Source organism: Fundulus heteroclitus, chromosome 6, assembly GCF_011125445.2.
Source record: "Fundulus heteroclitus isolate FHET01 chromosome 6, MU-UCD_Fhet_4.1, whole genome shotgun sequence".
In the NCBI taxonomy this organism is placed as follows: Eukaryota; Metazoa; Chordata; class Actinopteri; order Cyprinodontiformes; family Fundulidae; genus Fundulus; species Fundulus heteroclitus.
The window spans coordinates 5626119-5640293 of NC_046366.1; the positions used below are offsets into that span (position 1 = coordinate 5626119).

Here is a 14175-nt window from a genome sequence, read left to right on the forward strand (position 1 = left end):
GACTTTTCTTTTTAAAGTATTTTTATTCTGTAAATATTGTGTTAGCTGTAATATAATGATTGTAAGTGGAAATATATCCGGGTCGTGTGTGCTGGAACGTCAGAAAAAAAGTTAAATAAAAATTCGGTGCCGATTTTAATTATAACATGGCAGACACATTTATTATGCTCAGGGACCACAGCCTATGAGAAAGCAATAAATTCTGGTGTCTAAAAATGGCTTGTCTTGTGTCATGTGACGCAAATCAGTTGCGTGATCGATGGGATGCTGGTGTTTTATGTGTATGCGGGCGCGTGCGTATGTGATGGGTAGTGGTATTAGGAGTATTGCCTGATGGGCCCGACCAATTTGAAATGCGTTCCGCGGTCCATGCTTTGAGCTCTTAACTAAGCTTGATTTTAGTTTCCCAGCTTAAGACAGAGACAGTGTCCCTGAAGGACAGCTGCGGTGTCATTTGAGAGGCCGTTTCTCAGAAAGAATCATAGTTATTGTTATTGCTTTCTGCGATCTTTGAATGTTGTTTGATAGCCAAAAAAGGAACTTTTTGAACAAATAGCATTCTGCTATGGTACCATGCTGGAATTTGCTGAGCTCCCAAACGTGCCTCTTTGAAGCAGTCTGAATAGGGGCTGGTTTTTGTGAACCTTTCCATGGAAGTGGTTGGAAACCCAGATTTCATTTGAAGGGGTGACTTGTTACTTTTACGTTATAGTTTATGTGCAAATGTCCAGACTATCTTTACCTTACACATGGACTTTCTCCAGGTACTTTGGCTTTGGCTGTTAACCAGGCATGTCTGAATTCCGTAGAAGACCATCATTACACCACGTGAGAGTGAATAGTACACAGGATACAAGGAACTTTTGTTGAGATATTTTATTGTAAATACAGTCAAGCATCCTATGTTTACTATCAACCAGCAATCAACAGAAACACTGACACTGAGTGTACAGAGTTTAAGTGAAAAAAGGAGGTTTCTTCTTTGGTGTTTTCTGGCAAGCATTGCAGACGGTGTTTCAATATCCGTTTGTTGTAGGTGAATCCAAAAGTAGTGAATTTTATAGTGTTCAAGCAAATTGGAAATAGCCCTGAGAAAACACAACAAATAAACAGTGAATTATGAATTAGAAACATACATGCAGATACACAGTTTAAGAATAACGTAAATACTTGAAAGGTAGGTCCAAAAGCAGCACTTACATATTTAATGTCATGCGTACTGCGGCCTAGAAACATTTAAACAGAAACAGGACAACCGTAAGATGAATCGAATTCAACTTCAGTAGATTTACAGTGCAGTTGCCTTTTTTTCTTTCCTCCCCATTTGAGTATGGAATATCATTCATGTTGTGTATGAGGTATGATAGGCAAACTAAAGAAATTAAAGTTTAAAGATAAACTAAAGAAAGATGTGTAAAAAGCATTGAAATAAATGTATGCTTAGAGGAAAAGGGGTCAGGAATAACAGAGGAAAAGCTGCTCACCTTTTGCTTTTAATTACTTTTTCTTGGCTGTTAAACGGTTTTGTTTGAAAAGATTTTTGCATTGAGTTCTTTTGCTTTAGAGACACTACTTTTGGTTCTATGTCAATTATTTCTTTGAGAACAAATTCATCTTTTAATATAATTGCCACATCAATGTCTGCCCCGGTTCACAGAATAACCTGATTGTGTTTACACAGACATGAAATGTCATGGTTTGCTATTTAGTCTTAAAGTTAACCTTACGTTTTGGTTGTTTTCTCTTGATTTTAGTTCAGTAATAAAAAGGGACATCTTCCTTCCCTGTACATACATGCTCAGTGTGAGGGATTGCTGCAAAGTGATCAACACAATGCAAGCGACTTTCCAGTGTAACAACAAGCTCATCCAGGAGGAGTGAATGCTGCAAGGTAATGACTTGATTCAATGTACTGGGTTTCCATTGACAGAAACATTTGATCTAATTTGAATAATCAGCTGAACTTGACTGCATTGTCTGATATCTAGAATCATATTGGAACCTATGATTGCCATATGTCTTTATGATTGGATTAAATTTGAATTCAAGGTTTTGGTATAGAGCCTTGAGTTGATATGTGTTGTGAATTGGTACAAAAAAATAATCTGAAATTGAATTTAAAATTAGCATTGATTTTTTTTAGGCTTCCTGTTAAAAGTCTTGTACCTAACATGCATTTTATGATGGATATCATGCCTGTTATATATTACATTTATAGCAAGTTAAATTAAAATATACAAATGTTACTGTTATACTCACATCGGGTTTTTTCTATCCTTCCTTGAACGCACCTAGCAAGCATCTGATAGGTGCGAGGTGACCTGCAATTGATGGTCTTTGTCTCTCCCTCACTTATGACTATATGTGACCTTTGGTCGATATCAAGCCCAGTTGGATCCAACATACATGCAGGAGCTTAAAAGAAACAAAACAGGAAAAATAAACAGTTTAGAACAAAAACCATTGACATATATTTTAAATTTAAATCTGAACTGATCTGTTTATACTTAGAGGAGCCTGGTTGTCGCCATAAGTCATCATTACAACAGTAAACCACAATGAGCCAAACAGCCCATGGCTCTGCTGTCTGACTGCAGTCAATATTACTTGACTACTTTACTGCCCTCCTGCTTTCTTCTCTGCTCTCTCCTCTCTATTTAAACCACCTGTTCCTCTCCCTAGTTGTCGGATCTTCTGTTGTGTCACCTCTTGTTCTCTCCTGGCTCCGTTTCTGTTTTAGAATTGGGTATTTCTGTAATTGTAATTTTCCCCGACATTAAACCACTAACAAATCATTATGCCACTTCCAAGCTCTTGTCTGCACTTTGGCTCACCAACAACCTCCAGAAACATGACAGAAGGCTCCGACCTCAAAAAGGCCCGAGCAGACACTCTTCCAGGAAACTTTTATAACTTTTTCAGGGGTAACGGAAGAAACTAGAAGAGGCTAAAGCCCTATATTGACAGGATTAGTTTTCCTACGGACCCCATGCGATTTCAACATATGCGGAGATTCTCTGTGTTGATAATCCCGTGCAATCAGAAGGGTGGAGCATTTACAGGTGCCACTGGTTACATAATAAATGAATCCAATTGATCAATTTATTAATCAATTTGAATGTAAGAATTATAAAACACTGAAATTCATCATGAATGATAATGTTTGAATTATATGATGATGTTGTTGTTTTTTTTAAATACTGAACAATTCAAAGTAAACACAAGATGAAGAGAAACATCATTGGTGCTTTGGTAACCACAGAGTTAATACCAGCCAAACTACTTTCTACTGTTTTTACAATGCTGTTGTGTTTTGACCTGATATCTCCAACAGGTTTCACTCCTGTAATAGAACATGTTTAATTGTCTTTGCTCACTTACTGCATGCTGGTCCTGAAGTCCAGGTTCTTTCTCTGCAAGAGATAAAATTTCTGTCGTCTGGTTCCCTTGTAGTGTATCCAGGTTCACATTCATAATGCAGCTGAGAATCATGGGCGTACACCTCCTTGGGTTCGTGTCTGATAACTGCATGTGGGATTTGGTCAGGCTCATCACATGCATCATTTCTTCCTGTAAAAAAAAAAAACACAAAGCTCTTCAAGATGAACAGTGAAATGAATGTTGGTTATTTAACTGAGTAACTGTTTGTTCTAACTTTTATTACTCTCCTCTGTCTCATTAAAGTTGCTGTTTCTTGCACTGAGCTCTATGGACAAATGTCACAGGCATTTTCGGCTTACTTCCACGATTAAGCTTATCCTGCTAGTCATTTCTGGGTTAGTAAGGTCAGCGTGTATTTACAGTAGATGTCGATGGCTCTAAAATGGCCGCATTCTCATTTAGTTCTCATATAAGATGGTTTATCAATTCCTCACCCTGCTACAATATTGACCTGGGAGGATAATATGCCGAAATGGTACGAGGGAAAATATTTTCGTACTTTTCTTACTGCTATTTCCTCTGAGTTTTGCATGGGTCGGGGGGCAGCTCTTGCAGGGGGGATGCCCCCCTCTTTTTTTATTTAAAACAATACAGAGCTTCTGTCTTCAGCCACAACTCAGACCATAAAACGAGAAATATCCAGTGACCGTGTAAACGGGGAGTTCTGAGCAGAAACCAACAAAAATGGCAGTCCCCGTAGTTCTGGTTGTGAAACTTGTCTATAACTGCTGAATCCCCCGCTTTTCCGGGATCAATGGTAAATATCTTATGTTGTCGTAGTTGATTGTGTCCATTTAAAATTCTGTCACAAAGAGCTGATGGACTTACTTTCACAAACAGGAAAAGAAGACCATCCTCCAGCTAAGCATCGGGCTGTGTTGGAGCGGCGTTTCAGTTCAAACCCATCTTCGCATGTTACCGTGATCTCGTGTGTGTCTTCATACCAACCATTTTGAGCTTTTTCATACTTTCCATTTGGAATAGTTGGTGGAAGGCAGGAGCTTCCATCTGAGAAAAACACATATTAAATATTAAATTTGAATGTATTGGGGGCACAGCCTTCATGCTGTATGAAAGTGTATTTTGCCGTTTATTAAGAGAACTAAGACTGTCCATGTTAATTTTTTTTTTTTTTTTGCATTTTGTCCTTTTTAAAAAATGTATTTCTAAATAAATAAGTAATTTATAATTTATTTACTTCAGTTTTGTCTCTGGATCTGAATTAGGGTCTTTCTTTCACTATGTTGAAGGTACTGACAACTTGTCAAAGCTCTGTGAAAATAAGTAAGTTTCTTAAATTGCAGAAGGACTATACAGTTGCAGGGGCCATCAAAAAAAAAAAAAAAAAAAGAAAGAAAGAAATCAAGCCCTGGTACAGGCAGGCAAACCTCTCCAGGAGTTTGGTGAGGCTGAGATCAATCTAGGCAAGGCAAGGCAAGGCAAATTTATTTGCATAGCACAATTCAGTACAGAGACAATGCAAAGTGCTTTGCATGAATCAAATACAGGAAAATAAAACAGAATATAAGCAAGTAGGAATAAAATGTAGAAACAAAAAAAGAACATCAATAAGAAAGTTGAACTAATGCTGTTTCAGTAGAACAGTTAGTAGAACAGTCAAAAAGAGTCCTAAACAAATGTGTTTTTAATCTTGATTTAAAAGAACTCAGGCTTTTACAGTTTTCTGGAAGTTTGTTCTAGATAAGTGGAGCATAGGAACAACACAATTCTGAGAATAATTTTAATGTAAGTGGTATTAAAGGGTGCTTCCTCTGTGCTCTGAGGTTTAGAGAGTGGGTTAGGAGCTAGCACTTGTGGGTATAGCAACCGTCCACAGTCGGTTATATAGCAGAATGCAATGCTCTAGCGAGTCTGAGTTGACATAGTAGCCTGTCATCATCATTGGCCAGGAAATCTTTGATACCTGCAACAGCCTTACCTCCTAATTCTCCTTTGTAAGGTCTTCCAGCAATGTCAATGAATCCACTGCACAGCATTACATACAAGTGAAGTTGACTGTTCATAGCAGATGAAGTAATTACTTCACGCCTTGTAACAATTTATTCATTATTCTGTGGTATATCTCACCCTGGTGATCATCGGGGAGAGGAACGTGATGGTAGAAAACCTTGATGAAATGTTGTGTGGACATTGGTTTAAGATTTAAGTTGGCTTATTGCCATTTTCTTTTATTTATTTGAAAAGTTCTTATGTGTAATTATGTTTCCCCAGTGCCAGTATGAATATAACTGCAGTTTTGAATGCTAAAGTTGATCTATCAATAAAGTCTGGTATGCAGGGAAACTGAATGTCTGAGAGGAACCATGATGCAGTCTGGCTGCAATTCATCACTTCACCATCTGCATTACCAATTTCTGTTGCCTCTGTTTCTGTTTTATTTTTTGATTCACAAGCTTTATAAATGAGACCCCTGGTCAGCATCCAGAAAAGCAAAAGCCAGTGAAGTGTCCAAACAAGAGCAAGGTGAGACAAGGAAATTAAAGGGTAAAAAAAAACAAGAACTTGGTCAAGATCCGACAAAGCAGGCAAACAAACACTGGACATCAACTCACACTTAGACTCCATTGGTATACCCTTAATTACATGAAAACATGAAACAATAAGAACTCTATCGTGGGGGGGGGGCAGCCTTTAGCTCATACCTCGTTACGTGATGGACATGCATATGGATGATGGGAGTCAAGTCTGGGCCTAGAGCCTTCCACAAATGAACTACAAACTGTGTGGTGTTTATGTTACAAGGGCATTTTTGTAACTATTAAATCTTTATTTTCTGCCTGCTCTTTCTTAGTTTTTCTAGGTTTAGGTTTGATAGATTCTGTTCATTGTCCTCCTGCAGCCTAATTGCCTTTACTCAGTTCTCCTGAGCTAACCTACTTTACCTGCTGTTCCTTCTGTCTCCTCCCCTATAAGTTCAGCTTGCTCTGTCACACTCATTGTCAGGTCCTCCATCATAGTATCTTGATCTGATCTCATTTGTGCCGTGCTACTGGTTCCTGTTTTCCTGTTGTCCTGTTAGCATTTACTATTTATTTTCTTAATAAACCATCACAATACAACATGCATCTCCCGAGCTCTTGTCTGTGTTTCGATCCAATCCCAACTACAACAACCCTGATATTAGGATCTTACCCACAAGTGGACCATTTAATTCGCAAAACAACCGAAACTAGGAGGTGGATCCAGCAGCAGTTGGAGGAGGCAGACGAACTATATTAAGACACCGAGGTCCAGATTCCACCCCCTGCCTTGAGCCATCAGAGGGCACCAGAGCCCAACCTGAGCCTCCAGCCCTGTCATCTGGATTACACCCCATTATCCTCCCCCTTAAATCAGCCACCTTCTTCCCATTCATCTTCAGCAGTCCTCATCTTCTTCCCTCGACCCTCTGTATTGGTTTCGGTACTGGTCAGTAAGAGGGATCAGGTGGAGGCTCCTCTTATTCCTGAATTCGCTCACGAGGAGGTCCAGAAGATCTGCTGCTCAATCAAGTTTCTGTGTCCATTGATGAGAGGGCCCAGGTGGACCTGCCCAGAAATTCTGGACTTATTCTGAGGTTCCTGACTGGTTTCTTGAGGGAACTCCTCAGACGTTTCAAGTGTCCAGAGCATGACACGGGAACCAGCTTCTCAGAGCTCTGCTGTGGGTTCCCGCGGTCTGGTCATCATTCCTCTGATCTCATCCGAGGGTTCCTGGATTGCAGCCTGTAGGGCCCCACTTCCCCGATCTCCTGTGTCAGCAAGCAGACCTCCAGTAAGCGAGGACCAGCTCGGGGTTCTAGTCTTCCAGCTGCAGAGATCATGCTGGGGGTCTTTCTGGGATTCCTGTCAGAGGTCATCAGAAATCCTGCCTCACCCAAGGTCTTCAGCGACCTAGTCTCGCCAGAAGATGTCTGTAATACTGCCTCACCCAAGAACGTTGGTGATCCTTTCTTCACCTGAGAACGTTGGTGGTCCTGTTCCTATCTTCAAGGGTCCGAGGGACAGCTTGGCCTCTGTTCCTGTCTCTGAAGGTCTGGGGGACTCCACAGGTCCCGTTGCTGTCTCTGAGTGTCCGGTGGAAGTGTCTTCTGCTAGGTCTCCAGAACTCCGCCGTGGGTCCCAGTGGACCAGCCGCCACCAGTCTGAGCTCCGCCATGGGTTCCAGGAATCCAGTCTCCAAATACCTGGGACCAGTCTTCAGAGCTCAGCCCATGGTTCCAGCCTGCAGCATTGAGGTTGGGGTTCCAATGTGCAGCTTCCATTTCATGGTTCCAGACTGCAATTTCGGGATTGTCTAGGACTGCCTGGGTGGTAGGGATGACCTCACGACCACCATCCTTAGCTCACTGTGTCATAAGAATAACCTCATAGCCACCATGACAGAACTTTCTTCCTCGTTGGGACACCCTCAGGGCCACCCTCCTGAGCTCTCTGTTTAGTCGGGACGACCTGATGGCTGCCCTCCGGAACAGTTTTTATGCAGTTATTGTTTAGGTTTTTGCTCTCCTTCCGAGGCCTTCTCCGTCTGTACTGGTGCTGTTTGGGTTGCTTTTTGATTTCTTGTTGGGGCTGTGAAGGACATCTGGAATCCACCCTTGGGTGTGTGTGGGTGTGGGGTGTGGTGGTTGTGGTGGTGGGGGGGAGGGGGTGTAAGTAGGGTAAAAAAATCCACTGGATGAATAAAACTAACTGATATTAAATTTTACTCAGAAATTACTACATTAAATATGTCTGAGTTGGTTCTCCCTAAACAGGGTGTAATCTCTTTACTAAGTGAAGATTACACAAAAGTATTACACTGACAAATCTTGGTCCAGCTCTGTAAATATTTCTTCAGATTTAGCTGCTAAATATTATGTTTTCAGTTAGCTGGAAGCATAGTGTTTTTTCAAAGATTGTTATCGCTGCAGCGGTATAAACAAATTATTAAAATTTGTTCCATCAAAGTGGATCAAATGAAGAAGCCTTTTCATTTCAGTTTGGATTTCCTGGTATTTATGGATTTCCATACTTTTCTGTTGTCCTTCCTAATTTTGAACTGTTTTTGTGAGGCGTATAAGTAAATGTATGTAATCTCAATAGATGGTTTAAACTGAGAGGATATTTAGAATATTTAGGCCTGAATAAAGAGTCTATGTGTAACCCTGATCTGGGACACGAGTCGGCGCTAATTTTGTTCTAAATTAGGTCTATTGGTCAGAAAAAGAATCATTTTTTTCACAGTGAGAAGAGTTAACAATTGTATGGAAATGAAAGTTTCGTAAAAGTTGCTCCTCTGCTGCTTTTTATATTTTATCAAGCCCTGTGGGACACATAGTACTCACCTATACACTGAGGGGTATGAGACCATTTGCCATTCTGACATGTGCTTGTTGCCCACCAGCCCTCCACCACTGGTTTAAAGCCAGTCTCACAACTGTAAGTCAGCGTGTTTCCATGATGATATGTTTTTTCCTGTGGGACAAAATACCCATCATTGAGTTCTGGGGGACTGCAAGGCAACTCCACTGTTTGTCCTGAAACAGAGAAAACAAAAAGCACCATCAATTAATACAATGTTGTTTTTATCAACAATGACTGGATAAAATGTCCTATCGATGGCAGAAGGAAATGTTCTCACCGTATAGGACGACTGGAAGCCAAGCCAGAAGCACAAATCCCAGATACCTCACACACATTTTGTCAGGAATAACAGAGTTGCACGGTGGGTTGGTGCAAAAATCCCAGCTCAAGTCAGAAGTAGTTAATAATTATTGAGAGCAGATTTCCAAAGTTAGGACATTTGGCATAAACACAGTTTGACACCACAATGGAGTTCTGCCAAAATGCAGCAGGCAAACACTACAAAGAAAAAAAAGGCTTGTAATCAATAAAACTCTACTAGGCATTTTTTCTTTACATATATCTCAATTGTGACATTATTATTATTAGCATTATTAAAACTGGGTTAGTTGTGTCATCATAAACCTTCAGGGTATGATCTTATGTTTTATATTTTACTCAACTGTGTTCTCTAAATGCAGATGAATCATGTTTAGATTCGCTCAAAGAGCTCAGACACATTTGTAAGGAGTCCAGATTTCCCAATCCTTGTGTTCAGAGGTCAGGGTTATCACTCCATGTTGCCAGATCACAGTCCCGCTGTTTAACGCAACTAGCACTGTTAGGTAAAAAAACGCTGTTAGAAAAAGTTGAGACTGAAAATGAATAGGATGGGATCCATTCGTCTAAACCTCACATCAAAGTGTGCTCTGTCAGGTCTCACTGTTTATGATTTCCTCTGGGAGCATTGAGATTACAGACACTGGATTGTATTCATGTTGACTGATTGTGGATTAGACAGGACAGTAAACGCTCAGCAAAGGCAACAGATTTCCAAAACTAGGCTCTGTTTCAGAAGCAGGAACCTGTAACCTAAAATGACGCTGACCTTTGTCCATATTTAGCATGTTCTCTGTTTAAACAGAATATTTAGCATTTCTGTTAATACGTACTTCACTATAGCTCCAGTAGGTAGTGCTGTTGCCTACAGGGTCCTTGTAAGCATGGACCAGAGATTACGTTTTTTTTTTTTATAAGCAGGCATAGGTGTTCCCCCCAATGCCTTCTTAGTCAGTTGTCCCACAGAGGATATATTGCATATGTTAGGGAGGAGGGGATGCCTGCCAAGGCACCCAGGGGGCCCAGTCTCTTGTACTGCCAACACCCTCACCAATACAGTGCAAACCAAAGCCAAGTATCCCTCCAAAGATCCCCGAAGACCCCAGGGGGAGGTTCTTGTTCTAGATTGCTCCCACACCTGAAGCAAGGCCACCAGCACCCCAGGACTCAGCCCCGCTGAACCAGCCAGGACCCCAGGCACCACACAGGCCCTGGCAGGAGCACCTATCATCCAGATCCCCAGTGTGTAGCCACTTATAACCCAAATCCCTTAACCCTTCTCCCACCCCCATACCCTGTTTTGCCCCACCCATGACCCAACCACCACAGCCCCTGCCCATCCACAGAGCCAGGGATGCCAGGGAGGCTCCCACCACCTGAAGCACAGGCAGAGGATACGCTAATGAATTAAGATGCACATGCAAAGGATCAAGAGATCTCCAGTGGGCAAGTATACTGTACCTTTATCTGTAAGCACACAGATAAAGGTACTGTGTGCTTATAATAAAAAAGTGTTTTTTATTACCTTTTACTATGTTTACCACTTGAGGTCACAGCACCTTTAGCAGATAACAATTTTAGCCACTCAGAGGCTTTGAAAGAGTCCTTTCCCCAGAGTTTTCAATGCTGGGTTTTGTGTGTGAAGCCTAATGTACCAGTTATGACGATTCCATGTCAAATTTCACCTTTTTTTTAGTGCCAGGGGGTCTCAGATCAAGTGGCAGGTTGAGCTGTGAGGTCACAAGTGTTTTGCTGATCCATCAGCTGGTTCAGGTTGAAGCTGAAGAGGAACAACTTGGTTCTCTTCCAAAGTGTTCAATAAAACACGATGCAGAGTTTAAATGATTGTGCACAGAAATGATCTCTCTGGGTCGTGTGCAAGACTTTTATGTGGTTTGTTTGTGTACTTCACTGACCTCATCCTGCCATCAGTGACCAATAGTGGCCTTTACGTAATATTTCCTCTTTATATTACCTCTTTCGTTTATAACAACGGTTCTCAGATCTTATTTGTGGTCTGCACCAATTCCAAAACAGATGAGCTGATGGAAAACATTTACACTGTTTCTAAGCAGCCAGGCTCATCTAAGATAAACAACGATCAGGCTTAAGATAAGATAAGATAAGATAGGCTTTATTGATCTCACAATGGAGAAATTCACTTGCATTATGACCATTATGGCCATTGAAAGCTTTCAATGCATAACACTCAGTTCAGTCTTTGTCATGGTAGCTGTTAGTGGCTGAGACATATCAGCGAAAAGTAAGCACGTCTTGATGTACATTTGTCAGAAGCAGGATAAATGGGCAAGCATGATGATGCCATTGAAGTTCTTGAAAGGGTCACATTATAAAGGCTACACTGGGCTGAAGCATCTTAAAATATTGCAGCTTTTGTGAAGTTTACCTGGTCTGCAGTGGTCACCGTCCATCCAAGGTGGTTCAAGGAAGGAACAACTATGAACTGGCGACAGGGTGTCGGCCAGGCAAACACGACATTTACAGTCCAGGGAGACATTTTTGTCCCCCCGCCGTCCGGCTAAATAAATGTTGCCTTGTTTAAAAGAGAAAGTCTTCAAGGCATTTTGAAAAGCAGCATTTGACAAACTTTCACTGTTATGATCATTGATCTACTTTGCTATAACTCTAACCCATGACACAGTCCTCAGTCACATTTAAATGTACATAGATCAATACTAGAAACTGAATATGAATTATTAGAAAATGTTGCTTTTAGAGGATGTTTTGATCCTCTTATTCATGGTGATGTTCTTTGACAGTATTGTAAGTTTACTCCTTTAGATAAGAAAAACCAGCGTGGACCAGCTGTTAAAACCATGCAGGTCTCAAGGTGGCTTTTTCTTAACGGGACAAACAATCTTCCTGATTTCCCAAACAATCACATGGAGGATTTATCACAGACAACACCTTTGCCACAGTCTCCACGCCCAAACGAGGTCTTCCAGTGTGCTGTTGGATTGTCCCGATATGTTTGGAACTTGGACATGTTAAATGGACTGAACTTGTATAGCGCTTTTCCAGTTATACTGACTTCTCAAAAGCTGTACACTTGCACCACATTCACTCAATCACACTCACTAACACACACACATTCATACACAGCTCAGCAGCCAACCAGGGGTTAAGCGCCTTGCCCAGGGGCACATCAACATGTGGCAAGGGGAAGCTGGAATCAAACCCAAAACCTCCCCATTGCAAGACGACTACTGAACCCATCTTTTTGTGATAAAAAGTAAAAGGGCTGCAGGCCTGGTTTCTTTAGGGGCATTGCTAACACAAGAAGAAAATCATTTGGAACAGAGCTGTTCTACTGCGGTCTGCTGAACAGACTGAAAGAGTGAATCTGCAAGACTCTTTCACAGCTCCACCTGTACTGTTGAGCCTACACTGACCCCAAGTTAGCAAATTAGTCTGATGTAAAAAAAAAATAGATTGAAAATATTGTTTTATAAAGACGATTCTTGAAACAAGTAATGTTTTATGCATTGAATTAATATGGAATATATTGCTGTGCACAATAAACAATAGGAATGGGTCACTAGAAACAGCGCGGCTGAGTTTGCAAACCTTTGTCCCCCTTTGCACAAGCGTATATTAATATTGAACTTTGCTCGATTCCTTTTCATGCACAAACAGGAAATCAAAAGTAAAGACAGCCGGCAAAGCCTCTGTGACTGCGGCACTCTGTCATTACACCTCAGACTCTGGCAGCGGATGGAGAAAAAAAAACACAAAGAAGGTGGTCAGTTGATGTTTTTCTCCATCCGTGCAGCCGATGCAAATCCCTACGTCTCTGTTTGGGATCCGACAAACTGAGAATGCTTAGTTCTTTCTTCAAAGCCAGAATAATGAGCAGATGCATCCTGTCAACGTGCAGATACTACCTTATAAGTCAAGATAGTTATACAGAGCGGGACGGGTATTAGAACAAAGCAATCAGTTCAGATAAGATGGCCAGTGTTTTCAGGAAGTCACCACCTGAAACCTAACCACTCAGAGGAAGTGAACTGCGAGCCTGTGAAGTTAGTCTCTGCAATAGTCCCGTTACTTTTAACAGAGATGTTCTCGCTGTGGGTTTTTAGAAAAGGGAAGAAATCCTGAGAGTGTTGGAAGGCTAACAGCTAGGAGAGGGACTCCTCTGGATCTTCTGGAGATGATTTAAGAATCATTCATAAAATGGACATTACAGACAACTGACCATCCTCTTCATCAGACTGTTGTAAAACAACAGTGTCTTCAGTCAGAAGACTGTAAGACAGACCTCTACAGGAGTTCCTTCCTGCCTAAATAAGCATGATTTATTTATTTTCTCTTTGGGATTAATGAATGTATAGTACAAAGTTAAGAGTATTTTATCTTTTCATACCCTCACATTATATGGTCACCTGAGACGTAGAAAAAAAAATTCTGAGAATAAGTTTAATGGCAGGTGGTTGTTGTTTTAATGGAGTAGTCTCAGCAAACACCTCCAGGAACTGTTTTATTTCATTCATTTATGATTTTGTTTTATCATTTAAGGTTTTTACAATCTGAAGAATGAAACAGCCTTGATTTATTATAATCAATCTGCTTTACAGTTGACAGATTTCAGGATTCCTACACGTTTTGTGTTCTCAGACCTTCACGTTGGTTAAAGTAGAGACGTTGAACAGCTCCTTGTCAGTTTCCTCTTGCTGGCTTTGCTCTTCTAGTGTTTACGTATCTAGTCAGCTTTGGTGTTAGCTTTCCACTGTAGCTCCACTGCTCTCATCGTATTCTTTGAAAATGGCAGAGATTATCAAGAAGCAAACTGTCTTCCAAGTTTATGAGAAGAAAAGGAAGGCCTCAGAAGAAAGAAATGAGACCAGATTGCACTTCGGTGAGTTTTTCATGAGATCCCCAAGGTGCAGGTAGAATGGTGTTGCGCACACGCAGTCATTTAAAAAAAAAAAAGGGACTTGAGTGATTCTCACTTACATTTCGGGAGAAATCGTCCACTCTAACATATTAAATTATGAAATATTGCCCTGCTCTTTTATGTTGTGCACCACAGCCAACAAGATACACAAAG

General features: G+C 40.9%; 1 protein-coding gene across 1 annotated transcript; it reads right to left on the reverse strand.

Moving 5' to 3' along the window:
- Positions 1-858: 858 nt before the first annotated feature.
- Positions 859-9175, reverse strand: LOC105924776 (complement factor H-like). The gene is made up of 7 exons (XM_036137923.1): positions 9064-9175; positions 8768-8959; positions 4270-4449; positions 3382-3570; positions 2260-2415; positions 1201-1226; positions 859-1088 (listed from the first exon to the last, which is right to left on the reverse strand). Exons 1-7 carry the CDS (start codon positions 9119-9121, stop codon positions 1068-1070), a joined length of 822 nt encoding a protein of 273 aa, XP_035993816.1. The 5' UTR covers positions 9122-9175; the 3' UTR covers positions 859-1067.
- Between the last annotated feature and the right edge of the window lie 5000 nt (positions 9176-14175).

Coding starts and splice junctions, on each gene's coding strand:
- LOC105924776 (XM_036137923.1), bottom strand. CDS start 9,121: ATGTGTGTGAGGTATCTGGGATTTGTGCTTCTGGCTTGGCTTCCAGTC. Junction 2,416..3,381: donor GACTTCAGGACCAGCATGCA/GTAAGTGAGCAA, acceptor GTTTCTTTTAAG/CTCCTGCATGTATGTTGGAT. Junction 1,089..1,200: donor GTACGCATGACATTAAATAT/GTAAGTGCTGCT, acceptor GTGTTTTCTCAG/GGCTATTTCCAATTTGCTTG.